Source organism: Vombatus ursinus, unplaced genomic scaffold (genome assembly GCF_900497805.2).
Source record: "Vombatus ursinus unplaced genomic scaffold, bare-nosed wombat genome assembly UNPS02015175.1, whole genome shotgun sequence".
Classification (NCBI taxonomy): domain Eukaryota; kingdom Metazoa; phylum Chordata; class Mammalia; order Diprotodontia; family Vombatidae; genus Vombatus; species Vombatus ursinus.
The window spans coordinates 21,695,834-21,723,279 of NW_020954953.1; the positions used below are offsets into that span (position 1 = coordinate 21,695,834).

Here is a 27,446-nt window from a genome sequence, read left to right on the forward strand (position 1 = left end):
CAATGAGTTTAGTGCCTGGTCATATTTTCTCCTTCCCAATACCTTCTTTCATACTAGGGGACTTCAACATACACACTGAAACTCCCTCAAAAATCTTAACTTCCCAGTTCCTCAATTTACTCATTTTTGTGACCTTCACTCTACCTCAGCTACACACAGAGATGGTTATACCCTTAATCTTACAATTACCCACAAATGTTCTACTTCTATGCTTACGAACTCTGAAATAGTGATATTTCATCACTATCTTTCTTTCTACCCTACAACTCCTAACCCTGTTCTTCATCCTTCCTGTGACCTCCAATCCTTCCACCCCTTGGTTCTTTCCCAGGCCATCAACCCTGCACTGGCTACATTCTCTTCCTTTCCACATCTTGATCCCTTGGTGAACCCATTCAACTCTACACTATACTTTATCTGGAGTCCTTTGACCCTTTATGCTATTGCCAATCATGCCCTGCTAAGATCCAAATTTAGATTACTGCCACCATCTGGCTGTATTCATTCCTATTCATGTGTGGATGAACAACATTGGACAAAATTAAAAAAAAAAACAAAACTCTACTAGCTGAGTCCATTACAAATTTATGTTACATAATCTAAACTGGGCCCTCACTGTAGTAAGGTGATCTTTTTACACCTCCCTAATTGATTCACTATTCCACTCACCACACTGGTTTTTCCAAATCTTTTCATCCCTCCTCAAACTTCCTAAAGCTCTCCTCATCCTACTCTCTCAGCTGAGAGTCTTGTCTCATATTTCACTGAAAAAAAAATGAGGCTTGATGAGAGTTCCTCATCTCACCTCACTCACATCTTGCACCGCTATCTCCTACCTTCACCGTCTCACATGAAGAGGTGTTTCTTCTCCTTGCCAAGGCTAACTCCTCTACATGCACAAGTGATCGCACTTCATTCCATCTTTTCTGGCAGACTGCCCTCTAAATCATCCCTACTCTCACTAATCTTCAATCTCTGCTGTCTAGTGGCTGCTTCCCTATTGTCCACAAACACATTCATGTTTTCCCATGACCAATCATCACTTGATCTATCCATCTCTGCTAGCTTTCAATCTACATTTCTCTTCCCCTTTGTGGCTAAATTCCTTGGAAAGGCCATCTACAATCAACACCTCCTCTACCTTTCTCTTCAGTCTGTTCAAGTTACCAGTGATCTTGTAATTGCCAAATATAATGGCCTTTTCTCAATCTCTTCCTTCTTGACCTCTCTACATCTTCTGACACTGTTAGAACACATTCTATTCATTGATATTATCTTCTCTCTAGGTTTTCATGACCTTTATCTACTTCTCAGTTTTCTATGCTGGATCTTCATAAAGGTAATGCTTTCTAACAATGGGTGAACACCATGTCTCAGTACTGGGCCTTCTCTTTTTCCTCTATATCATTTCATTTGGTGATCTCATCAGCTTCCTTAGTCTATGAAGATGACTCTCAAATCTACTTATCCAGCCCTAACACCTCTCCTGAACTCTAGTATCACATCTCCAGCTGCTTATTGGACATCTGAAATTGGACATCTGGAAGACATTTTAAACTCAACATGTCTCAAATTGATGTTATCATCTTTACCCTGAAACCCTTCTCCCTTCCAAACTTCCCTATTACTGTCAAGGGAACAACCATCTTCCTATATTCCCCCATCCTCCTAGGCTCCTAGCCTAGGGTCATCCTGGGTACCTTAGTCTCTCTACAAAATCCAATCTGTTGCCGAGGATTCTCTGTTACCTGTGTAACCTCTCTCATATTTGCCTCCTTTTTTCCTCTGACACTGTCACCACCCTGCCGTAGGCCCTCACCACCTTACACATGGACTATTATAACAATCTGCTGCCACAAGTCTCTCCCCACTTCAGTCTACCCTTCATTCAGCTGTCAAATGGATCTTCTTCAAATGCAAGTCGGACCATGTCACCTCACTATTTAATCAACTCCAATGGCTCCCTATTGCTTCCAAGATCAAATGTAAAGTCTTCTGTTTGGCTTTTAAAGTTATCCAAAACCCAGCCCCTTTCTTTCTTCCCCCTCTTACATCTCCCATCTCCCATGTACTCTGTAATCCAATAACACTGGCCTCCTTGCTGTTCCTTTAACACAACACTGAATCTCTTGATTCTGGTATTTTCATTGTCTGTCTTGAATGCCTGGAATCCTCTTCCTCCTATCTCCATGTCCTAGCTCCTAGTGCCTTCTAAGATTATCTCAAATATTCCACATATATATATATACACACAGCATTTATACCACATATATACAATATATATATTCTACATATATATACCATATATATATACACCTCAAATATTCCATATATATATATATACATACCTATACATCTATATCAATATCTATATATATCTTCTTTATATGTAGCTATTTGAATACTATTAGATTTTTCGCTCCTTGAGAGCAAGGTTTTGTTTTTTTTTTTGACGTCTTCTTTTGCATCGCCAGTGCTTATCACAGAGCCTGGCAAATAGTAGGCATTTAATAAATGTTCGTTGACCAGCTGACAGTATCCTTCCCCTTTACTGACAACCACCTCATATAACAAATAATTTTTTAAAGGAAAAAAAGAGGAAGAAAAAAATCAGCAAAAATATCAATAAAGTGTAAAAGTATATTCAGTGTACCACATCCATGAAAACCTCCCACATCTACAAAAGGCTGCAGGCAGTAGTATGATGATAAATGTTTAATAAGCAGCTCTTAAGTTTAATCTGCATTATTAATATTTCTTCATCATTTTCTTAAGTCAATAAACAAAACAGTAATCTAAGCCCTGATATATACCATTTGCCATTTCCAAGATGTAAATGTCATGAAAATTTTAGCAGGCTCCAGGATACCCCTGGTTGAGGTGTTCTTGTATCCCTTACTTGGGGCCATATTTGTTCTTTGTAATTTTGAAACATTCCTGTTTGATTGTTTCATGGTTATTATGTTCTTTCACATTTTTGTAGTCATTGTGCATGGTGTTAATCGATTCTGCTTGCTTCATTCCATCAGATTGTACAAATCTTTCCATGCTTCTCTGTATTATGTGATCATGTCAGTTTACATGTATTCTTGCTCTGCAATTTAAATAATGCAATACCTATTTAAATGATTTGGTAAATTACATTTTTTTGAAGCCAGTAAAAATGTTAAAGGGCCTTCTTACTTTTTTTTTTTTAATTTAGGAACAGAGAATAGCATTGGTAAAGGGCCACTATTCTGTTAAGAGAGCAGCTGATAGCTAACTGCTTCACAGATCTGCAATACAGCTATCCTTTATGTACCATGTTTCCCTGGAACTCATATAGACTAGGAAGAGAAGGGGGGATCAGGAGCTGGACTAGCTGTGTACCTATGTCATTACTTGTACTAAAATTGACCCCAACGTGAAGCATCTTGGATGCAAAATAAAAATGGCAAAACTCAGACTACTTTATGTTTCAGGTATTTATAATTGCTATTGGATTACATCTTCAGTGACTTAAAATAATTCTAAGAAAAAAATGAGGAGTGACAGGTGTTTTATTTAAGAGGTAAATGAATATAAAACCCAAAAGCTGAATTATTTTTGTTGTGAATTTTTACTAAAAGTATCAATTTAAATTAGGGGCACAAACTTCACATGTTCACGAGCAAACAGATTTTATTTTTTAGCACTGTTCATTTAGGCCCTCATTAAGCTACTTTATAATGATCTATGTTTTCATTCATTTTAATGACATTTAAAAAGTCTGAAATGCAGTTTTCATCAAAATTTTGTTTTCATTTGTTGTTTAGCCTATTATTTGACTAAATGTTATACAAAAACATTAAAAAATAACCAAATTATTGGCATACTGTTCACCAAACATACTCTAGAGGAGATCATAAAAGAGAAAACTTATAATTTTGATTACAAAAAAATTGAAGAGCTTTTACAAGAACAGAACCAATGCAGATAGGATTAGAATAACAGCTGAAAAGAGGAAAAAAATCTTTGCATTAGATTTCTTTGATAAGGGTCTGATATCACTTATATAGAGAGAATTAAGAGAATAATTATGATATCAAGAGCCATTCCTCAAATAATAAGCAGTTAAAGGACATAAACTTTTTTTAAATGAAGAATTACACACTATTAGCAACCATACCACTAATAAGAAAAAAGAAACCAAAACAATGCTGAGGTTTCACCTCACATCTAGCAAATAAGCAAAGATGACAAAAACTGGAAATAGGCAATGTTGGAGGGCTTTTGGCTAGCCAGGCATACTAATTACACTATTGGTGGAACTTCCAACTGTTCTGGAAAGCTATTTGGAATATGCTTTTTAAAAAAAAGGTGACCAAAATGTTCATACCCTTCAGTCTAGAAAACCTATGCTAGACATGCCTCAAGGTAGTCAATGCCATAAAGATAGGTCCCATATATGCCAAAATATTCATAGCAACACTTTTTGTGGCAGGATATTTTGGAAAAATGTTGCACATTTGGGGTTCTTAACCTTTTTTGTGTCCTTTTGCAATCTGCCTCTTAATCATATTGTGGCAAAAAAGAAATAAAAGAATTATATTTTAAGAGTGATATATAGCGAAATGTAGTGGTGGTATAGGATCAGAAAAGGAGCTGAACTGGTCCACGTTGAGAACAAAGGACGGACAGCTGGAGTGTATCACTGGTACCCTCAAAAATGTAGCAACCTAAAGAAAGGCCTCTTGCATTATTGGGTGAATCTGCTGAGGATATACATGTAATATAGAAAGGAGGCTCAAAATTAAGGAACTTGCCAAAGAAAACATAGTTACTAAGTGTCTGAGATAGGATTTGAACTCAGGTGTTCTGGACACTAAATCCAACATTCTCTCCATTGGGCCATTTTGCTACATAGTACATGATTCATAAGTACATCTGGTGCTGTGTCTAGTTATGTTTACAACACTTGAAGAGAAAAACACTGCAATACAAACTAGAGTGCATCCAGTGGAAGGTGACAAGGGTGATGGGGGACTCAAAGCTATCGTAAGAGTCAAAGTTGAAGGAAATGAAGAGGCTTAGCTTGAAGAAAAGGATAGGGGGCTTTATGAAGGGAGGAAGGAAACAAGCACTTATTAAGCACTTACTATGTGTTAGGAACTATGCCAAATGCTTTAGGTGCTATTATTATTCCTATTTTATAGTTGATGAACAGAGTTTAAGTGACTTGCCCAAGGTCCTTCAGCTAGTAAGAGTCTGTGGCTGGACTCAAGTCTTTACAACTCCAGGTCCAGTGGTCTATCCATTGTGCCACCTTACTGCATCATGACAGCTGTGAGGGAGATTATATGTGTGTCTGTATGTGTATGTGTGTGTGTGTGTGTGTGTGTGTGTGTTAGTGTGGGTGTGTGTATATCTATAGCTATCTAACTGCTTTTCACTTAGAATATGGAATGGATTTATCCTGCTTAATTTCAGATGGCAGAATTAAGATGAATAGGTGGCAATTACATGAAATTACATTTTATTTCAATTTAAAGAAGAACTTTATAACAATTAGATTTACCCAATAATGCTACTAGCTATCTCATATATCAGTGGGCTTCCAGTCACCGTGGGTGTTGAGACAGAGGCTGAAAGAACACCTTTCAAGGAGTCAAGATGGCAGAGTAAGAGGAAGCAGTTAAGCCTAGCTCCCACCAGCCTTTCTCCACAATGATTTAGAAAACATATCAGACCAAATCGTGATCAGGAAAGCCACGAGAAAGTAACAGGGAGTTATTTTCCCAGCCTGAGCAGCCTAGGGAGACAGAGAGAGAGGTCTTTGAATAATGGGGACAGGGTCTGGTCAGAAGTATGAATGACATAAAATATTACAGAGTCCCAGATCAAATGAAGGCAAAGACAGGACACAAGAACAAGAGGCACCAGGGCCAAAAGAGAACTCAGGGGATCCCTGAACTAGCGCTGGATGCAAGAACAGGTACTGTGGGGCAGCTCTGTTGCCCAATATCCAGTTCTTGCTCACAGACCCAAGATGGGGAGTGGTCACAGGTGTGAGCCCTAACTGTGCACCAAGAAAGGGAAAAATTCCAGAAATGGAGCTTTGTGGGGCTGATCCAGGAATAGAGTCATGATTCAATGCTAACCTTTAGCCCAGAGTGCAACTCTGCAGTGGGACAACCAAAGCAGGAGCCCTAGCGCCAATGGGAGCTTATGACACTACAGAACCTCTCCATGGGTTAACAATGACTGAGTTCTACAGCAGTCTAATGAAAGTACCAACCAAGGAGAAACTAACAGATTCATACCTAGGTTGGGAACTTCCAGAGCGCATATCAGGAGGGCAGTGAACAGAACCTTCACCAGATCACACCACATTGGAGGTATAGAGGGCTTGCAGACCCATTGACCTATGAAAGCAGTGAAGGACAGTCCTAGGCCAGACTCTCCACACTATACGTGTGCAGAGCCCAGTACTAACGTAAAATCCAAGAGTGAAGAACGGGAGAATGGGAAAGGGAGAGGAAGAATGGGGAGAACTATCTCACATAAGTGAGGGAAAGAAGTAGAAATCTATATAACAAGGAGAAGGGAGTGAAAGAATGGGCAACACTTGCATTTTATTCTTATATGAAGTCAAAGAAGGAATGTCAAAAGAATGAAGAATACATATAAAAAAACCATACGAAGTTGGGTAAAGAAATACATTTCACCTAAATGGGAAACACGTGGGAAAGGGGGAAAGGGGAAAAAAAAGGTGGGGATAAAAAGGAGGCTAGATTAAAGGAAGGATCAGTCAGAAGCAAAACAATTTCTTAAAGAGGTGAGGAAAAAAAAAGACAGTATAAAGAGGAGAGGACAGAGGGCAGTCATAACTGAATATAAATGGTATGAACTTACCCACAAAATAGAAGAAGACAGAAGGGATAAGATACCAGAACACAACAAGAAACACACTTGAGACTGAAAGATACACACAGAGTTAAAATAAGGGGCTGGAGCACAATCAATGAAAAAAAAAAGAGAAGGAAGGGGCTCTATCTGATTCCAAACTATATTATAAAACTGTAATTATCAAAATAATTTAGCACTGGGTAAAAAACAAAGGGATTTATCAGTAGAACAGATTAGGTACACAACATATGGAAGCAAACAACTATAGTAGTCCAGTTTTGTTTTGTTTTGTTTCTTTATTAAGGAAATCAAGGTTAATTGACTTGCCCAAGATCACATACCTAGTAAGTATCTGAGGTTGGATTTGAACTCTGGTCCTCCTGACCTCAGGGCTGGTGCTCTATCCACTGCACCACCTAGTTTTCCCTTCCATCCTCTGCAACCTCCCCCCCAGTTTTTGATAAAATAAAAGATCCCAGCTACTGGTGCATGAACTCATTATTCATAAAAATTGTTGGGAAAACTAGAAAACAGTCTAGTAGAGTCTTGCTACAGGCCAACATCTCAAACCATTTACCAAAGAAAAGCACCGAATGGGTACATGATTGAGACATAAAGGATAACATCATAGGCAATTCAGAGGAACATGGAAGAATTTACCTATCCGATCTATAGATAGGGGAGGAATTCATGACTAATCAAGAGATAGGTTCATAGGAGGTAAAGTGGTAAATTTTGATCACATAAACCGAAAAAGCTGTACAAACAAAACCAATGAGGTTAAAATGAGAAGAGAAGCAGGAAATCAGGGAAAATTTTCGCAGCAAATTTCTCTCATAAAGGTCTCATTTCTAAGATATTTAGGTAATTGAGCTAAATTTATAAGAGTAAAAAATCCAAGCTATTGATAGTCATACAAAACAATGCTCCAAATCACTAATTAGGAAAATGCAAATAAAAAAAACAACTCTGAAGCACCATTTCATATCAGATTGACTAAGCTAACAAAAAAGGAAAATGAGAAATGCCGGAGGGGCTGTGGGAAAACAGCTACTTGTTGGAGGAGATATGAACTGGTCTAACCATTCCAGAAAGTAATTTGGAACTATACTCAAAAAGCTATTAAATTGTGCCTACCCTTTGACCCTGGGATACCACCACTAGGTCTATTCCCTCAAGAGATCAAAGAAAGAGGAAAATGTACAAGAATACTGACAGTAATCTATAGTCATATGAAAAAATGCTCTAAATCACTATTGATTAGAGAAATGCAAATCAAAACAACTCTGAGGTACCACATCACACCTATCAGATTGTCTAACATGACAAAACAGAAAAATGATAAATACTGGAGAAGATTCAGGAAAATTGGAACACTAATGCATTGTTGGTGGAGTTGTGAACTGATCCAACGATTATGGAGAGCAATTTGGAACCATGCCCAAAGGGCTATAAAAATGTGCATTACCCTTTGACCCAGCCATCACACTTCTAGGGCTATATCCCAAAGAGATTCTACAAATGGGGAAAGGACCCACATGTACAAAAATATTTATAGCAGCTATTTCTGTGGCAGTAAAGAATTGGAAATTGAGGGGATGCCCATCAATTGGGGAATGGCTGAACAAGCTGTGGTATATGAATGCAATGTAATACTATTGTGCTATAAGAAATGATGAGCAGGCTGACTTCAGAAAAACCTGGAAAGACTTTTTTAAACTGATGCTGAGTGACGTAAGCAGAACCAGGAGCATATTGCACACACTAACAGTCACATTGTGCGATGACTAACTTTGACAGACGTATCTCTTCTTAGCAATGCAAGGATCTAAGACAACTCCAAAAGACTCATGATGGAAAATGCTGTCTACATCCAGAAAAAGAAGTATGGAGTCTTAATGCAGATAGAAGCACACTATTTGCTCTCTCTCTCTTTTTGTTTTGTTTTGTTTTTGTTTTGTTTCTTCTTTCTCGTGGTTTCTCCCATTGGTTCTAATTCTTCTTTACAACATGACTAATGTAAAATAGGTTTAATACGAATGTATATGTTGAGCCTATATCAATTTACATGCTGTCTTGGGGTGGGGGGAGGGAAGAGATGGGGAGAAAATTTGGAACTCAAAATCTTATGGAAGTGAATATTGAAAACTAAAAATAAATAAATTTATTAGTCTTTAAAAAAGAGTATTGATTGCAGCTCTTTTTGTGGTAGAAGAGAACTAGAAACTGAGGGGATCCCCATCCATCGGGGAATGGTTGAATGTAATAGAATACTACTGTGCTATAAAAAATTATGAAGGAAATGGTTTCAGAAAAACCTGTGAAGACTTGTATGAACTGATGCAAAGTGAATCAATTTCAACAGACTTAGGAACTCTGATTAACACAATGACCTATCACAATTCCAAATGACTCATAATGAACTATGATATCCACTTCCAGAGAGAGAGCTGATGGACTAAGAGTAAAGAATGAAGTATATTTTTCCTTTCTTTCTTTTTCGGATATGGTTAAAGCAGGAATTTGTTTTCTATGATTACATATTTGTAATGGATTTTGTTTTTCTTGCTTTCTATCCAGGAGGGAAGAAAATTCAGAATTAAAAAAAAAAGAAGGAAGATCTTTCAGAGATCTTGGGTAAGAGGGTGAACTAGATAATTTCTAAAGTTTCTTTCAACTCCAAGAGTATGATTCTGCTTAGCAGTTTAGGAAATGGGTAGGTCAGGGCTCTATTATTTGGTATTGCGCAGTGACAAACAGAAGTTGACAAACAACCCTGTGGCAAAATACAAACTTTAATGGGGTTTGGTTCCCGTGGGAGATGAATTTTGGATACTTCCTCCTCTCAGTGTCTCTGCTTTAGACTATATTATGACATCTATGACAGGTAGTTTATTTTACTTTTCTGAGTTTTACTGACATCTAGTGGTAAATACTGATAAAGTGATTTTAAAATTTAGTAGAAAATATGACTGTATAATCTCAAATTAAAATCTACTTATATTTCAACAGAGCTGTGGTTTAAATAGTAGTAAAGGGACTTCTTCCAAACATGTAGACTGCAATCCCTCCCTCACCTTAGTAGGTGACTTCATGAGGTGCTACATTTTAAAAAAACAATCACTGAGTGACCAACCTTCTGGAGATCAGCTTCTTGGGGTTAGGCTGATCCTCCCAAACAGCTAATCACTGGGACCATACTTGCAGCTTTACCACCTTGCCAAAACTTGTGTGTCAAAGACAAAGCTTTCAAGAACCCAGGCTACCTCCATATCATTTGAAGACATTTGAAATAGGACGTGGGTAAAAAAAAAATTATATTGATAATTTTATTAAAAATATTAATAGTGATCACAGAAAAAAAATCTTTGTTTAAAAGAACATTTATTTTTACTGAAAGGAGACTATGCCCCTTAAAAATATCAGAATTCTTCAACTTAACCTATCAAAGAACTTACAAGCAACTAAGTAACTTCTAGTACTCCATTATGTTACTTTTATCCTTTAGGGAAAACAGCGGAAAAAAGAATTAAATTAAAACATCAATTATCTCAATTTTCATTATTCTAGTTGTCTGTCTTTGAAATATATAATAAAAAATGTACTGTCCTTCCAAAACCAATATGATGGTACCATCTTATTAATCAACATGTGTTTTCCAAGTTTTCTCCTCAAGTACTAGTGATGAACTATATATGTTCTTATTTACCTTTGTGTGATCAAGGACATTCAGTTTTGAGAAGACTGCCTGTAGTCCTGCCTACAGTTTGTGGCCATCAGACAAAACAAAGCTCACTGGTCCATCCATGACCTCATCTTCAAGTCAAATAAACTAAATGAGGTAACAAGTCACAGCCAACTGTGCTATATGCTAGATAACCTTAACTCATATTTTACCCTCTAAACAAACAAAAAAGGATCAAACTCACCAATATCAAATAGGTGAAGTATAAATAAATTTTATACTTATACTCTTACTTCAAGGATTCATGATTTACTTACATATTTTAAAAGGTACAGACAGTTAAAAAGAAAAAGTGAGGGAAAATATACATAAAACATTATGACTTTAAACAGTTGAAAGGAAAAGCATATTTAATCTGTTGCACTATCATTAGGTATGGTCAAATATATGACAGATAAAAATGAAAATGTGAACTAATACTTGGGTTTCATGGCAACATCCCATCTTATAGACCAACATATTATTTAAACCAAAGAAAACTCCACAAAAAACTTCACTAGGTTTCTATGACAAATACAAGGCTGATGTTGATTGTCTATAGAAATCAACTTATAGGTAGCTAATTAAAGTTAATTATAAGGAAAGTCAATGTTTGTAGTACATAAATAAGAAAGTAGGTAAAAAATCTTAATAAGCATGAATATAAATTAAAATATGTAAGGGAATAAAATAACAGGAGAATCATAAGACATTAAGACATCAATAAGCAATAAGGGAAATGTTGATTTTGGCTTGTACGTGGTGAATAAGATTGTATAACATGTCCCTTATGCTTTAGTCATTATTTTCACTAGAATGAAATAAATAATTCATTCTGCTTTGACCTGGCATGACATTATATTTTATTTGGAAATAATTTCAAATAAACTAAATGAATCTGTAGGACTATAAGAATCTGACCCACCTGATTTAGCAAGGGTAGATGCCTTTAGCTGCCAGATGCATAATTCAATTCATTTCAACAAATATTTATTAAATGCCTATTATGTAAAAGGTACTATGCTGAGCATGGGGATCACAAAGACAAACAACGAAACAGTTCTTGCCGTAAAGTGGCTTCTATTCAGGTGGGAAGATACTACAGTAAGCTAAATCGAGGCAGAACAGAGCACTAACAACTGAGGTAAATCAGAAGAGGCGCCTGAACAAAGGCTTGAAGAAAGTCAAAGACTCTGAGAGGCAAAGGACTGAGTCCCTTCTGGGGATGAAGGATTATTAGTGAGCGTATGAAAGGATGGGATGGATTCAGGGAATAAGCTAATAGTCTGGTTTGGCTGTGAGAGTTTGTAAAGGAGAAGAGTATAAAATAACTTGTAAAGAAGTTGGAAACTAAATTGTGGAGAGACTAAAAATAAAGCCAGGGAGTTTGTGTTTCATCTGATAGGCAAAGAAGATAAGTCGCTGATGGATTAAGGGTAGGGTGAAGTGGGACAAAAATTAACTGCATAAAACAAGTCCTTAAAAATACAATTGGCCAAATGGAAAAAAATTACACTGAAGAAAACATCTTAAAAAGCAGAATTGGTCAAATGGAAAAGGAGGCACAAAAACTCACTGAGGAGAAGAATTCCTTAAAAAGTAAAATGGGCCAAGTGGAAAAGGAGGTACAAAATCTAATAGAAGAAAACAATTTATTAAAAATTGGAATTGGGCAAGCAAAAGCTAATGACTATGAGAGAGCAAGAATCAGTCAAACAAAAAAAAAGAATGAAAAAATAGATGAAAACATAAAATACCTCATTGGTAAAACAACTAACCTGGTAAAGAGATCCAGGAGAGACAATTTAAAAATTATTGGTCCACCTGAAAACTATGATGAAAAAAGGAGCCTAGATAGCACCTTCCAGGAAATCATCAAGGAAAACTGCCCTGAGGTCCTAGATCCAGAGGGTAAAATAAAGAATCTACCGATCACCTTCTAAAAGAGATCCCAAATTGAAAACGCCAAGGAATATGGTAGCCAAATTCCAAAATTACCAAGTCAAGGAGAAAAATACTGTAAGCAGCCAGAAAGAAACAATTTAAATATCATGGAATCACAGTCAGGATTAGGCAGGACCTTGCAGCTTCTACATTAAAAGATCATAGAGCATGGAATACGATATTCCATATGACAAAGGAGCTTGGGTTACAACCAAGGATCAACTACCCAGCAAAACTGAGCATAATCCTTCAGTGGAGGAGATAGACATTCAATGAAATAGGGGACTTCCAGACCTTCTTGATGAAAAGACCAGAGCTCAACCAAAAATTTGATCTTCAAATACAAGACTCAAGAGAGGCACAAAAAGGTAAACGGGTCAGAAAAAAACAACAACATGTTATTAATAAAGGCAAACTGTTTACATCCCTACAAGGGAAGATGACACTTGTAACTCCTGAGAACTGTATTGTTACCACACCATTTAAAAGGGGTATACATAGACAGAGGGGGTAGGTTTAAGTTAACTTTGATATAATGATAAAAAATCTAATTAAGTCGGGTTAAGCGGATCTAATTAAGGGATTGTACTGGGAGAAAAGAAAAGGAAGAGGCAGACAAGGGTAAGTTACATTACATGAAAAGGCACAAAAACCTATTAGAAGGGAAGGAGGTGAGCAATGTTTCAACCTTACTCTCACTAGACTTGGTTCAAAGAGGGTGTTATGTATAGAAATCTAACTTACCCTATAGGAGGTAGGAGGAGAAAGGGAAAAGAAAAGGGAGGGGATTAATAGAAGGGAAGGATGAAGTAGTAAGGGTAAAGGGGAAGAAAAGGGAGAGGGCTAATAGCAGGGAGGGAGGACTGAGGGAGGTCAAAGCAAAACACTAGTGAGGAGGGAAAGGGAGAAAGGAAAAAGAAAAGCATATGGGGGGAGAGGAATAGGATAGAGAGAAAGACACAGATAATAATCATAACTGTGAATGTGAATGGGATGAACTCTCCTGTAAAACAGAAGAGGACAGTCAAATAGATTAAAAACCATAATCTTACAATGTGTTGTTTACAGGAAATACATTTGAAACAGAGGGACACACACAGGGTAAAGGTAAAAAGCTAGAGTAGAATATATTATACTTCAGCTGAAGTCAAAAAAGCAGGGGTAGCAATCCTGATCTCAGACAAAGCAAAAGCAAAGATATATCTTATTAAAAGAGATGAGGAAGGAAACTACATCTTGCTAAAAGGCACCATAGACAATGAAGTAATATCATTATTAAACATATATGCACCAAGTGGTATAGCATCCAAATTCTTAGAGGAGAAGTTCAGGGAGGTACAGGAAGAAACAGCAAAACTATACTAGTAGGGGACCTCAACCTCCCCTCTCTGAACTAGATAAATCTAACCACAAAATAAATAAGAAAGAAGTTAAGGAGGTGAATCATTTTAGAAAAGTTAGATATTTTAGACCTCTGGAGAAAACTGAATGGGGACAGGAAGGAATATACTTTTTTCTCAGCAGTACATGGGACTTACACAAAAACTGACCATGTACAAGGGCATAAAAACCTCACAATCCAACGCAGAAAGGCAGAAATATTAAATGCCTCTTTTCCAGATCATGATGCAATAAGAATTATATGTAATAAAGGGCCATGGAAAGAGAGACTAAAAATTAATTGGAAACTAAATAATCTAATCCTAAAGAATGAATGAGTCAAACAACAAATCATAGAAACAATAACTTCATCCAAGAGAATGACAATAATGAGACAACATACCAAAACTTATGGGATGCTGCTAAAGTGCTTCTTAGGGGAAGTTTTATATCTCTCAATGTTTACATGAATAAAATAGAGAAAGAAGAGATCAATGAATTAGGCATGCAACTAAAAAAGACTAGAAGAAGAACAAATTAAAAATCCCCAATTAAATACCAAATTAGAAATATTGAAACCAAAGGAGAGATTAATAAAACTGAAATTAAATAAACTAAAAGCTGGTTTTATGAAGAAAAAAAAAACCCAAAAAACCACAATAACATAAACCTTTGGTTAATTTAATTAAAAAAAAAGAAAGAAGAAAACCAAATTACCGGTACCAAAACTGAAGAGGGTGAACTCATCACCAATGAAGAGGAAATTAAAACAATAATTAGGAACTTTTTGCCAAAGAATATGCCAATAACTTTGACAATCTTAGTGAAATGGATGAATATTTACAAAAATATAAATTGCCTAGATTAACAGAAGAGGAAGTAAAATACTTAAGTAACCCTGTCTCAGAAAAAGAAATTGAACAAGCCATCAATGAACTCCCTAGGAAAAAATCTCCAGGGCCAGATGGATTTACAAGCAAATTCTATCAAACATTTAAACAACAATTAATTCCAATACTACTTAGACTATTTGGGAAAATACGTGAAGAAGGAGTCTTACCAAATTCTTTCTATGATAAAAATATGGTGCTGATACCTAAATGGGGAAAAGTGAGAAAATTATAGACCAATTTCCCTAAAAAATGCAAAAATTTTAAATAAAATATTATCAAATAGATTACAGCAACTTATCAAGAGAACTACAACCAGGTAGGATTTATACCTGGAATGCAGGGCTGGTTCAGTATTAGGAAAACTATCAGCATAATTGATCATATCAACAACAAAACTAACAGAAACCACACGACTATCTCAACAGATAGAGAAAAAGCTTTTGACAAAATACAACACCCATTCCTATTAAAAACACCAGAGAACACAGGAATAAATGGAGTCTTCCTTAAAATGATAAGTAGCATCTGTCTAAAATCTTCAGCAAGCATTATATGTAATGAGGAATAATCTATTTCCAATAAGATCAGGGGTGAAACAAGGATGTCCATTATCTGAACTGTCCATTATATGAACTGTTGTTCAATATGGTACTAGAAACATTAGCTTTAGCAATAAAAGAAGAAAAAGAAATTGAAGGTATTAGAATAGGTAAAGAAGAAACAAAGCTATCACTCTTTGCAGATGATATGATGATATACTTAGAGAATCCTAGAGAATTAATTAAAAAACTGCTTGAAATAATAAACAACTTCAGCAAAGTTGCAGGTTATAAAATAAACCTACATAAATCATTGGCATTTCTATATATTACCAATAAAGCCCAACAGCAAGAGATAGAAAGAGAAATTCCATTTAAAGTTACTGTAGACATTATAAAATATTTAGGAGTCTACCTGTTGAAACAAACCCAGGAACTATATGAACACAATTACAAAACGCTTTTCACACAATTAAAGTGAGATCTAAATAACTGGAAAAACATCAGTTGCTCATGGGTAGGCTGAGCTAATATAATAAAAATGACAATTCTACCTAAGTTAATTCACTTATTCAGTGCCATACCAATCAAACTAACAAAAATTACTTTATAGAGGTAGAAAAAATAATAAGATTCATTTGGAAGAACAAAAGGTCCAGAATATCAAGGGAACTAATGAAAAGAAATGCTAGGGAAGGTGGTCTAGCTGTTCCAGATCTTAAATTGTATTATAAAGCAGCAATCATCAAAACTACTTGGTACTAGCTAAGATATAGAGTAATAGATGAGTGGAATAGGTTAGGTATGCAAGACACAGTAGTCAATAACTACAGTAATCTATTGTTTGAAACCCAAAGATCCCAGCTTCCAGGATAAGAACTCACTATTTGACAAAAACTGCTGGGAAAACTGGAAAAGATTATGGCAAAAACTAGGCACAGACCAAAATCTTACACCATATGCCAAAATAAAATCAAAATGGAGACACGATTTAGATATAAAGGCTGATACCATAAGCAAACTGGGAGAGCAAGGAATAGTTTACCTGTCAGATTTATGGAGAACAGAAGAATTTATGACCAAGCAAGAGACAGAGAATATTATGAAATCCAAAATGGATAATTTTGATTACATTAAATTGAAAAGTTTTTGCAAAACAAAGCCAATGCAACCAAGATTAGAAGGAAGGAGAAAACTGGGAATGAATTTTACAACCACTGTCTCTGAAAAGGGCCTCATTTCTAAAATACATAGAGAACTGAGTCAAATTTATAAGAATAAATGTCATTCCCCAATTGATAAATGGTCAAAAGATATGAACAGGCAGTTTTCAGATGAAGAAATTAAAGCCATCTATAGTCATATGAAAAAATGCTCTAAATCACTATTGATTAGAGAAATGCAAATCAAAACAACTCTGAGGTACCACATCACACCTATCAGATTGGCTAACATGACAAAACAGGAAAACGATAAATGTTGGAGAAGATGCAGGAAAATTGGAACACTAATGCATTGCTGATGGAGTTGTGAACTGATCCAACCATTCTGGAAAGCAATTTGGAACCATGCCCAAAGGGCTATAAAAATGTGCATACTCTTTGACCCAGTAATAGCACTTCTAGGGCTATATACCAAAGAGATCCTACAAATGGGGAAAGGACCCACCTGTACAAAAATATTTATAGCAGCTCTTTCTGTGGTGGCAAAGAACTAGAAATTGATGGCATGCCTATCATTTGGGGAATGGCTGAACAAGTTGTGGTATATGAATGTAATGGAATACTATTGTGCTATAAGAAATGATGAGCAGACTGACTTCAGAAAAATCTGGAAAGACCTGTATGGACTGCTGCTGAGTGAAGAGAGCAGAACCAGGAGAATGATGTACATAGTAACAGCAATGTTGTGCGATGACTAACTTTGATAGACTTATCTCTTCTTAGCAATGCAAGGATCTAAGACCTCTCCAAAGGTCTCTTGATGGAAAATACTATCCACATCCAAAGAAAGAACTATGTAGTTTGAATGCAGATTGAAGCATGCTATTTGCTATTTTTTTCTTCTGTTTTGTTTTGTTTCCTCTTTCTGGTGGTTCCTCCTATTGGTTCTAATTCTTCCTTACAACATGACTAATGTGAAAATATGTTTCATAGGAATGTATATGTATGGTCTATATCAGATTGCACACTGTCTTGGGGAAGGAGGTGGGGAGAGAGGGGGAGAAAAATTTAAAGCTCAAAAGCTTATGGAAGCGATTGTTGAAAACTATAAACAAATTAATTTAAAAGGCAGTAATATGAGCGATTATTTTAACAAGAGAGCTTTAATTTCCCTTCAATTACAAACTTTTCCAACTCTTACCTAAGTGAATCATATGTGCAGAGTGCTGATAATTCTGGAATAAACAAAGAGTTTGCTTTCAGCAATTAGAACCATTCCAGTAACAATCCCTGGGTTTTAATTCTCAGTTCTGTTTTGAACTCCACAACAACTGTTTATAAATTCTTTATAAATCTCAGTTTTCCCATTTCTAGTAATAAGAAACAAAGGGTGTGTGTGTATGATTAATAATTCTTGTTCCTACTGAGTTCCAGTCTCATACCATCAACTACCTGTTGGACATCTCAAATGCAACTTGTCTAATATAATTCATCCTTCCTCACAAAAAACTTCCCTATTATTATTATTGGCAAAGGTACTACCATTCTTCTAGTTATCCAGGTGAAAAAACTTGATGCTACACTTGGGGGTCCTTTTCCTCATCCACCCCACATATCTAATCAGCTGCCTAATTATAATTTCTTTCTCTATCACATTATATCTTCCTCTCTCTACTCACACTGCCACTCTCGTAGTTATAGCCCTCATCATTTCTTGCCTTAACTATTATAATAGCCTTCTTATTGGTCCTTCTGCCTCAAGTCTCTTCCCAATCTAATCCATCTTCCATTCAAGGAGCCAAAGTGATTTTCCTAAAGCATAGGTCTAGCCATGTCATACCCCACTGCATAAACTCCAATGGCTCCTTATTACCTCTTTTATTTATTGCCTTTTGTTTGGCATTTAAATCTCTTCACAACTTGGCCCTCTCCCACCTTTTCGATCTTCCTACATTCTACTGCCCTCCATGTACTCTAAGATCTATACTATCCTACTCACTTGTTCCTTGCACATGACATTCCATCTTTTGTCTCCATGGCTTTGCTTTGGTTGATGCCCATGCCTGGAATACTCACCCTCCCAAACTTTCATACTTTCTGACTTCTTTATGCACCACTTCATCCAGGAAGCCTCTCCAGGCTCCTCTAGTTGCTAGTGTCATCTTCTTTAAGGTCACCTTCCATCTACTTCATATTTATCCTGTATATTCCAATTTACATATGTTGCCTTCCTCATATGAACATAAGCTCCTTGAAGGTAAAGGCTATTTTTTACATTGTATTTTGAGTTCTTTGAACAGTGCCTAGCTCATAGTAAGTGCTTAATAAATGCTTGTAGATTAATCAATTACAAAGGAATTAGGAAGACAAATGGGTTGATATTTTTATACTGCTTTGAAATCACCAGATAAATGAGGCTTATTAAAGGGCTATCTACAAACATATATAAAGCAAATTAGTATTTCCCAGAAAAGATTGTTTAAGCACACTCCGGTCACTTCCACATTATAGCAACTCTTTGGGAGATTTGGAAATTATCAGAAGATTTCAGCTATCTCTTAAAATTAATTTGGTCTAAAGATAAAATATTTTAATAGGAGGTAGTCTCTAGAGGTAAAGTCTCCAGAGAAGTTAAGACTAGAGAAGAAAAGTCAAAGGTGAATTCCCTGAACCCACATGTTACTGCTTCCTTTAAACCTCACAAACATCATTTGGCCAATAGCTTTCAGGATTCCCATCTGATTCCTATATCACATCCATGTATTCTCATGTAGCAGTAAACCATGCTATGTAGCAAGGATGAACCTGACAAGTTTAATTTCACTCACTGATTTTCCATGCCTTATTCCACAGTGTGGGAAATGTTGATATATTTGACTCCACACCATGTATCTAGGTCAAGATAACAAAGTATCTATTAAATGTCCAGTAAAGGACATTTGTAATGATTTTTTTTTGCATTTATCAGTTAGAAGGACCCATTTTAGGGAAAATTATAGTTCATATAATTCTGTATCTGGAGTATTTAATTTAAAAAAGAGATTGCTTAAAAATGTAGCATTGCAGATGGGGCTCGTAGGACCCCCCAAATCATATGTGCATATTGAAAATGACATAATCTGCTCAATTTTAATGGAAATTAGGTACAGTGCTTAGACCCTTAGACTAGGGAAACCATTGTGACTTTCACTCAAGCAGAGTTCTATGACAAAAACTTCTGAATTAAGTACTCCTTTTAAAAAAGAGAAACTAAATGGCTAGCAACATTGATTTGCTGATATAAATTATAGCTAATAAAACAGTATTAAACTGTAAATTAAAAGGATAGAGAAAAGGCAAAGCATGTTATTTGCAGATGGTGGTAGTAGAGAAGTCTCTAGATTAAGAAATTATTCACTAATAGACTTCTCCTAGATATTCTTGCAATATCCTCCTACCTTTATAAATATCTGTTCACAATTTAGTATTTAGATTTGTTCTATTCTTTTGTTCTATTTTATTTGTCCAGTTCATAACAGATAAGTAGATAAGAAGATACTGACCTAATGGAACACAACTTCTACGAATTTAGGGGAACAGAAACACTGGATTATCGTTACCTGATTATTTGATGGTTTGGCTGTCCCTTGGTTTCATGGCTCAATCTCCTCAGATGGTACTTTCTCTACTGATTTCTTCTTCTCCAAAGATGCACTTTTCTCCAAGGAATCCTTTTCTGTAGACTGCTTCCTTTCTGCAGATGGCTTCCTCTCCATAGACAGCTTCCCTTCTGCAGATGGCTTCTTCTCCAGGGAACCATTTGTCTGCTGTGAATCCTGTTGGTTGACATCCTCTATGACTTGTTCAGCTCCTGTTCCCAATGATTCTTTCCTTTCTTTGTCATTCTCATCAGGGATACTCTTTGACTCTTTAACTCCAAGCTGTTCAAACATTTTCAACCTATTTTCAACCACGTCACGAATCATCACTACAAAGAAAAAATATGGATGAAAGATGCTATAAGTAGACATGATAGAGGTTTTGCATTTTCAATATTAATAAACAAAAAGTTTACCAGCACCTCTCTCCCCCAACTACAATGTACTCCACTTTATTATGAAAAACAGTCTATCATAAGGATATTAAATAAAAGTAATATTTTTTACTATTGGTCCTTACTAGTCCAAATCATAAGATCACAGAATTTGAACTAGGAGAGACCTTAGAGACCACATGCAATTATATATAAAGGTATTTAGACCTAAATATAATACTGAATTTTATTAAGATGAATCTAAAATTTTTTTCTGAAGGAAATGCTGAGTTTGTTTTGCTTAGTACTAATACTTCCCTTAATCCATCTTTCCCTTTACTATTTCCCTTTCTCCCCTTTCCTTCCTATTTCCTCGTTGAGAGGAATCTGTGTGTGTGTGTGTGTGTGCTTCTCTTCTTCTTTGGACAGTTCAAATGAGAGTAAGGTTTGTATCAGCTGCTCCCCTTTCCTCCTTGCCTCTACTTGTGTACACTAATTCTGTAAGATAATTTCCCCTAACCTTCTTCTTCTTCTTTTTTAATCTTTTGTTTTGTTTTGGTTTGATTTTTTGGTAAGGCAGTTGGGGTTAGGTGACTTGCCCAGGGTCACATGGCTAGTAAGTGTCAAGTGATCTTGACAATATGATCTGAGGCCGTATTTGAACTCAGGTCCTCCTGACTCCAGGCCTGGTGATCTATCCATTGTGCCACCTAGCTGCCCCCTAATCTTCTTTGAGCTTACACCCTTCTCCCCCTTCCCCACCCAGTATTATTCCTCTCCCCCTCCTTGTCCATTCTTAAGGTCATTAACTCATAATAGAACCACTCCCAGGCCTTCTGTCTAATTAGACTCCCTCTACAATGAACCCTGAGGATGATCAGAGTTGGATACAGGTATCGCCTTCCCATATTAAAAAGTAAGCAGTTTATCCTTGGTCAGTCTTTTATCATTATTTGTTTGTGTAACCTTTTAATGTTTCTCTTAACTCCTGTATTTGAACTTCAAGGTTTTTACTTAGCTCTGGTCTTTCGTTAGGAACACTTGGAAATCCTATATTTCATATAAGGTCCATTTCTCATCCCCACCTCCATAACTATATTCAGTTTTTCTAAGTAAGTTAATCTTGCCTAGAAGTCTACACATACTCTTCCTTCTGGAATATCATATTCCAAGCTTTTTGTGAGGGAATTATGGGAATTGAGTAAACTACAGTGACTCCATCTTGTGACTCAATTCTGGATCTAGCTCAGTTCCTTTTCTATTCAATCATGGGTCTAGTTCAATTTCTGTCTTGTGAGAAAACTTTGCTCAATTATGGGAACTGACAGAAAACTTGATTGTATTGTTTAAACCTACCCCTGCGTGGCTGGGACTCTGGACCATCTCAGCCTATTGCTTGGAGACCTTTAAGGACTTAGGTTATGATGACCAGAAACCCAGTCAGATCCAAAGATGGATCCAAGGAGTTTTCTCACAATTATACATCTCAATCAACCCATATGTCTTATCTGAAAACTGGCCCCATATCGACCAATCAGTTATTGTTCCATTCTCTTCTGACCGAATACAGGCACTTGCAAAGAGGGGGACAGCTCTTTTTCTGATTTTAGGGAACTGCATCTACTCGCTCTCCCCCCTCCCAATACTCACTCATTCCCTCTCCCAACTCAGAAAGCCCGTAATCTTTCCTCCAGTTAGAACTCAGATTACCTAATCTTGTATCCTGGTTTATATCCTACTAATTGTTTATTTTTAATGCATAAATATCTGTCTTCTCCTGTATTTGGGGTCCACTGCCAAGCTGAGGAGGCTTTAATAAAATTCAATATTCCCATACTGACTTATAGCCAATTCCAATGGTTACGCAATTCGCTTGCAATGCTTAATAAATGGGTATACTAGGAAGCTCGAAACTTTGTTTCCTTAGTCATTTCAGATTTCACCCATCACGTCTGCTCCTTTATAGTAGAGGTTGTTAAATCATGTGTGATTCTGACTGTGGCTCCTTAGTACTTGGATTTTTTTCTTTTTGGATACTTATAGGATTTTTTTCTTTGACCTAGAAGTTCTGGATTTTAGCTTTATTGTTTCTTTGAGTTTTCATTCTGGGCTTTCTTTCTGGAGGTGCCCATTGGATTTTTTCTATTTCCACTTTGCTCTCTGGTTCTAAGAGATCTGGGAAGTTTTCTCTTAGGATTTCTTGAAATATGTCTAGGATCTTTTTTTGGTCATTGTTTTCAGGTAGTCCAATGAGTCTTAAATTTTTTCTCCTCAATTTATTTTCCAGGTCATTTGTTTTTGCTATAAGATGCCTTAAATTTTTTTTTCATCTTTTGACTTTGTTTTAATATTTCTTTTTATGACATGGAATCATTGACTTCTATTTGGTCCATTCTAATTGTCAGAGTTTTTTGCTTGACCAAGGTTTTATATCTCTCATCTTAAACTGTCCATTACCTTTCCAATTCTTTTTTCCATAGCTCTCACTTCTTTTCAAATGTTTCCTCTAGCTCTCTTTATTAAGGAAAACACTTTAAACTTTTTAAAGAAAATTTTTGCTCCACTTCTTTCAAGAATTCTAGCTGAATGTACATACAAGCTGTGTTTTTCTTTGAAGCTTTTCTTGTAGATGTTTTGGGATCATTTTCTTCTTTTGGGTTTATGTCTGGAGTAACCTGTCACCATAATAGCTTTTTGATACTGGGATTCTTTATTTCTTTGCTCATTCTTCCAGCTTACTTCCTAACTTCAGGCTGTGTTTGGGCCAGGCCTGAGCAATTCTGGAGGTGAGTTCTGGGACGGTCTGTGGTTGCTTTCTTGGGGTAATGAGTGTAGTATTATTTCAGTTTCTTAAAGACAGTTCAGGTTGGGGACCTGAAAACTTTCAGTATTCTCAAAGTGTTCTGATCTGAGGCAAAGTCCAAAACAAAGGAATCACTACTCCCTCAGTCTGAGCTTTGCAAGTGTCTGACCTGGGTTTGGTTCTGAGCAACAGCAGACTGCTGCTTGAGTCAGCTACTACCATCCAGCTGTGACGCTCTAGAGGTTCAGAGGGATAGAACTGCAAGCTTCCCTTCACTCTTGGATTCCTGCCCTGGTTATTCTTCTGCAGGATTCTGACTGGGCTAGAAGTTGGAACTAAGACTCTGGTCTGCTTCTGAAGGAATGAGCTACACAGCTGCTGCTTCTGAACATGTACCCCTCAGCACACTGCTTAGGGCCAAACAAAAATAACTTACTGTCAAGTACTACTCTTCCCACCGTTTGGTATTCCATTGTCTTATCTACTTCATGCATCAACCAGGGTAGAAATCCAATCTCAATATCTGTAAGACAAGAAAAATAAATTCTAAAAATGCAATTTGAAAAATCAATCATTCCTAGAAGACAGGAGAATCTGTGTTTTTTCTAATATAGGAGTATATAGTCACCTACAATAATGAAAGTTTCCTTAAGACAGTAAGGTTAAGCAACTGAAGAGAGAATAAATACCTTTTGCCTTTTAGGTGAAGAATACTCTGGTCAGTTTTTTTTCTGTTACACAAATCAAACTTACTCAAATATGAAATTAGACTTAAGGAATATAGAATTTTAGAGCTGTCAGGGATCTTTAACAAACATCTAAACCCTGGGGTTCTTAATCTTTTTTTTGTGTCATGGATTTCTTTGGCAGTCTGGTAAAACCTACAGTCCTCTTCTCAGAGTAACATTTAAAAATGCATAAATAAGATTACAAAGGAAATAAAATTTGTTAAAAAAAAACCCCAGCTACTAAAATATTTTCCCATCCACATTCATGGAACCCTTGAAGTCTGGGTGTCTATGCAACCCCGCTTAAGAAGCCCTGATCCAGCTCAATGCTCTTACTTTATTGTTGTTGTTGAGAAGTTTTTCAGTTGTGTCTGAACTCTTCATGACCCCATTTTGGATTTCCTTGGCAGAGATACTGGAGTGGTTTGCCATTTCCTTCTCTAGCTCATTTTACAGATGAGGAAACTGAGGCAAAGATGATTAAGTGACTCGCCCAGGGTCACACACAGCTAGGAAGTGTCTGAGGTCAGATTTAAACTTAGGTCTTCCTGACTCCTGCTCTCTGTCCATTAAGCTGTCCCATTCTTACTCTATAGATGAGTAAATAGACTCAAAATAAGACTAGGCAGGTTTTATTTTCTTTATCTTACCTGCCTCTCACATTGTTGTGCATAGTTCTTTGTATAGCAAAACTCACTTAGGAAAAATGTATGCTTTAGGGTATTTTTTCTTTTTTTAAAGTGTTTTGTTGATTCTTTAAAAGAAAACAAAATCTGTTATTTCCCAGCAATTCCCTGCCTGTCAGTTACATCACTCAAAAGAACACTGCTTTAGAACAAAGCATGGTTAAACAAAAACAAAACCAACAAAAACAGAATGGTAAGGCTATTTTTCCAAGGATGGTAACAGACACGAACTAGGGGTTACACAAGGCCCATTCCAACTTAAGACTATGATTCTTGTGTATGTATTTTTACTAAGAAATCACTATGGTGTCATCCTCTTAATCCTATCAGCCAAATAGGCAGGACTGCTAATCAAAATTCGGCACATTAAACACAACTGAATTGGGGAAGGAAGGCAATGAAAGAATATAATTTATTTAAACTTATTTCTCATTGTCCAGACTAGACTGAAAGGGTGGAGTTTTTCTGATCTTGAGGTACATGTGGTATCTGTCCAACCAGCCTTTTGGACTGGATTAGAAAGCGGGACTTTAAAAAAAAAAAAAAAAGACAAGTCTGGAAAATAGCAACATCAAAAAATGGTCAGTTCACTTTTGTTTTAAAACAAGGTCACAGAATCATAGGACAGTAGAGTCAGAAGGGATCCTATAGACCATCCAGGCCAGCACCCTCCCATTTTATAGATGAGGAAACTGTGGCTCAAAGACATTAAGTGACTTGTCTATGATCGCCCAGATAACTGTTCCTGGAGTCAAGACCTGACTTAGTAATGACAAACAGGAAGTACAGTGATTCCTTATGCTCTATGCCACTGGTGTAATTTCCTATACTTTTCTGGAGGAATACCGGAGTGTTTAGCAAGGGAGAGTTTATATAGATAAGAATTCTGTTTGAGTTAAAAGCTATTTGATCACATTAAAACCTAAACTATCAGGAAAAACAGTCTTCTGGCACTCTCAGGTGTTTAAAACAGCTCTGAAATCCTAAAACAGGTCGTGGGCAGTGGAAGCTGGCATGGGATGGGGATGGGGCAGGAAATTTTGGTAGCAAAGTAGGTCCTGGACAGCAAACAACAAAGAAATCATCATCAAAGAATTGAAGACCCAAAGATTATATCTTACATCTTATAAACAGTAAAAATGAGAAAGAAAGCTTTTGTTAGTCTTTTCACTGAAAGTTGAGAAATGCAGGAGAATTAACATAAGACAAAAAAGGAAAAGTAAAGAGAAGAGGAAAGAGAACACTGAAGATTAGAAACACTGGTAGCCATGGCTGAAATAAGAAGTAGAAGCAGTAAGAAACAGACACTATGGTAAGAAAAAAAGAGTTGACTCTGAAGAGAAGATGGAATATCTCTAAAATGAAGCTTGACTTTTCTCACCTGTAAAATTAGAGGGGAGAATACATTTAAGGTCTCTTCCACCATAACAAGAAAGCAAAACAAAAAGAAAAACAAACAAAATCTAGAGGACTTAAGTAACTAGTCAAAAGGTAGCTAAATAGGAAGTCCTGAATTGTACTTATCTTTGGCTTTCAAGGTTCTGTCCTTTTCTTGTTCGGTTCAATGTCTAATCAACTAAAGAGGAATTGAAAAACCCAAAGCTGGGAGAAATAGCTAATAACAGATGATAGAATCGGGATCCAAAAAGATCTGCTCAACTTCGTGAGAAAGCTATTCACCTCTTCCCTATCCACTGCCTCTTCAGTCCCTTGCAACTGGGCTTTGACACTCCAATGTTGCATTGAAACTATTCTCATATATTAGCAATAACTGCATAATCAACAAGTCTACTGGCCATTTTCAGTAGTAATCCTCTCTGAGCAACTTTTTGCCCTTCCATCACCTCCTACTCTTGGGTATTCTCTCCTCCCTTAGCTTCAGAGACGTCACTTTTTTTTTTGGTTTTCCTCTTTCTTTAAGCACTCTGTCTTTCACTCATCTACTGATCGATTAATGTGGAAGTTTCTCAAGGGAATGTTCTTAGCTTCTTCTCTCTCCATCTGAGAGAGGTCACGTTAGACCTTTCCCTCTTCTCATCCCCCAATCACCTCACCAAAAAAAAAAAAAAATCATCTTTCTAAAGTCCAGGTCCAATTACTTCACTCTCCTACTGAAAACACCTAGAGTTTCAGTGCTCTCCAGGATGAAATATAAATTCTGTAGTCTACCACTGAAGGGCCTTCACATGCTCTCTCCCATATATCTTACTAGCCTTATTTCACATTATTTCCCTTGACACATTATATGTTTAAATTAAACTGAACCAGTAGCTACTTTTTGCCATCAACACACTACCCTTCACATTTCTATGTATTTGCAGATAAGACAAAATTGGGAGGAATAATTAATTCAGTGGGTGACAGAAGGAGGATTAACAAATATCTTGACAGGCTAGAAAAGTGAACCAAATTTAATAATGAAATTCAATATGGATAAATGAAAACTGTTACATTTAACAACTTCCCAAGTACAGAGAAGCATGACTATTCATCAGTCTATAAAAGATCTGGGGTTATAACTACCTTACAAACTCAATATAATTTGTGTGAGATGGTAGTTAAAAATTTGCATTGAAAGAGGCATAGGGTACAGGACTAGGGAAATTATAGTTTCCCTGTACTCTTTCCTAATCACATCCCACTTGGAGTATTGAGTATTAGGCAACACATTTTTGAAAGGACACTGATAAGCTGGGGACAGTTAAGA

At 36.5% G+C, this 27,446-nt stretch overlaps 1 protein-coding gene across 2 annotated transcripts in view; it reads right to left on the reverse strand.

Annotated features, from left to right (window-relative positions):
• LOC114031492 (radial spoke head protein 3 homolog B-like) overlaps positions 1–27,446 on the reverse strand; it is an 80,770-nt gene that overhangs the window by 14,817 nt on the left and 38,507 nt on the right. For both annotated transcript variants that reach the window (XM_027846589.1, XM_027846590.1), the window contains 2 exons: positions 23,762–23,848; positions 20,110–20,477 (listed from right to left, as the gene is read on the reverse strand). In XM_027846589.1, coding sequence (XP_027702390.1) covers positions 20,143–20,477; positions 23,762–23,848 — 422 coding nt within the window. In that variant the 3' untranslated portion in view covers positions 20,110–20,142. The remainder of the gene's footprint in view (positions 1–20,109; positions 20,478–23,761; positions 23,849–27,446) is intronic.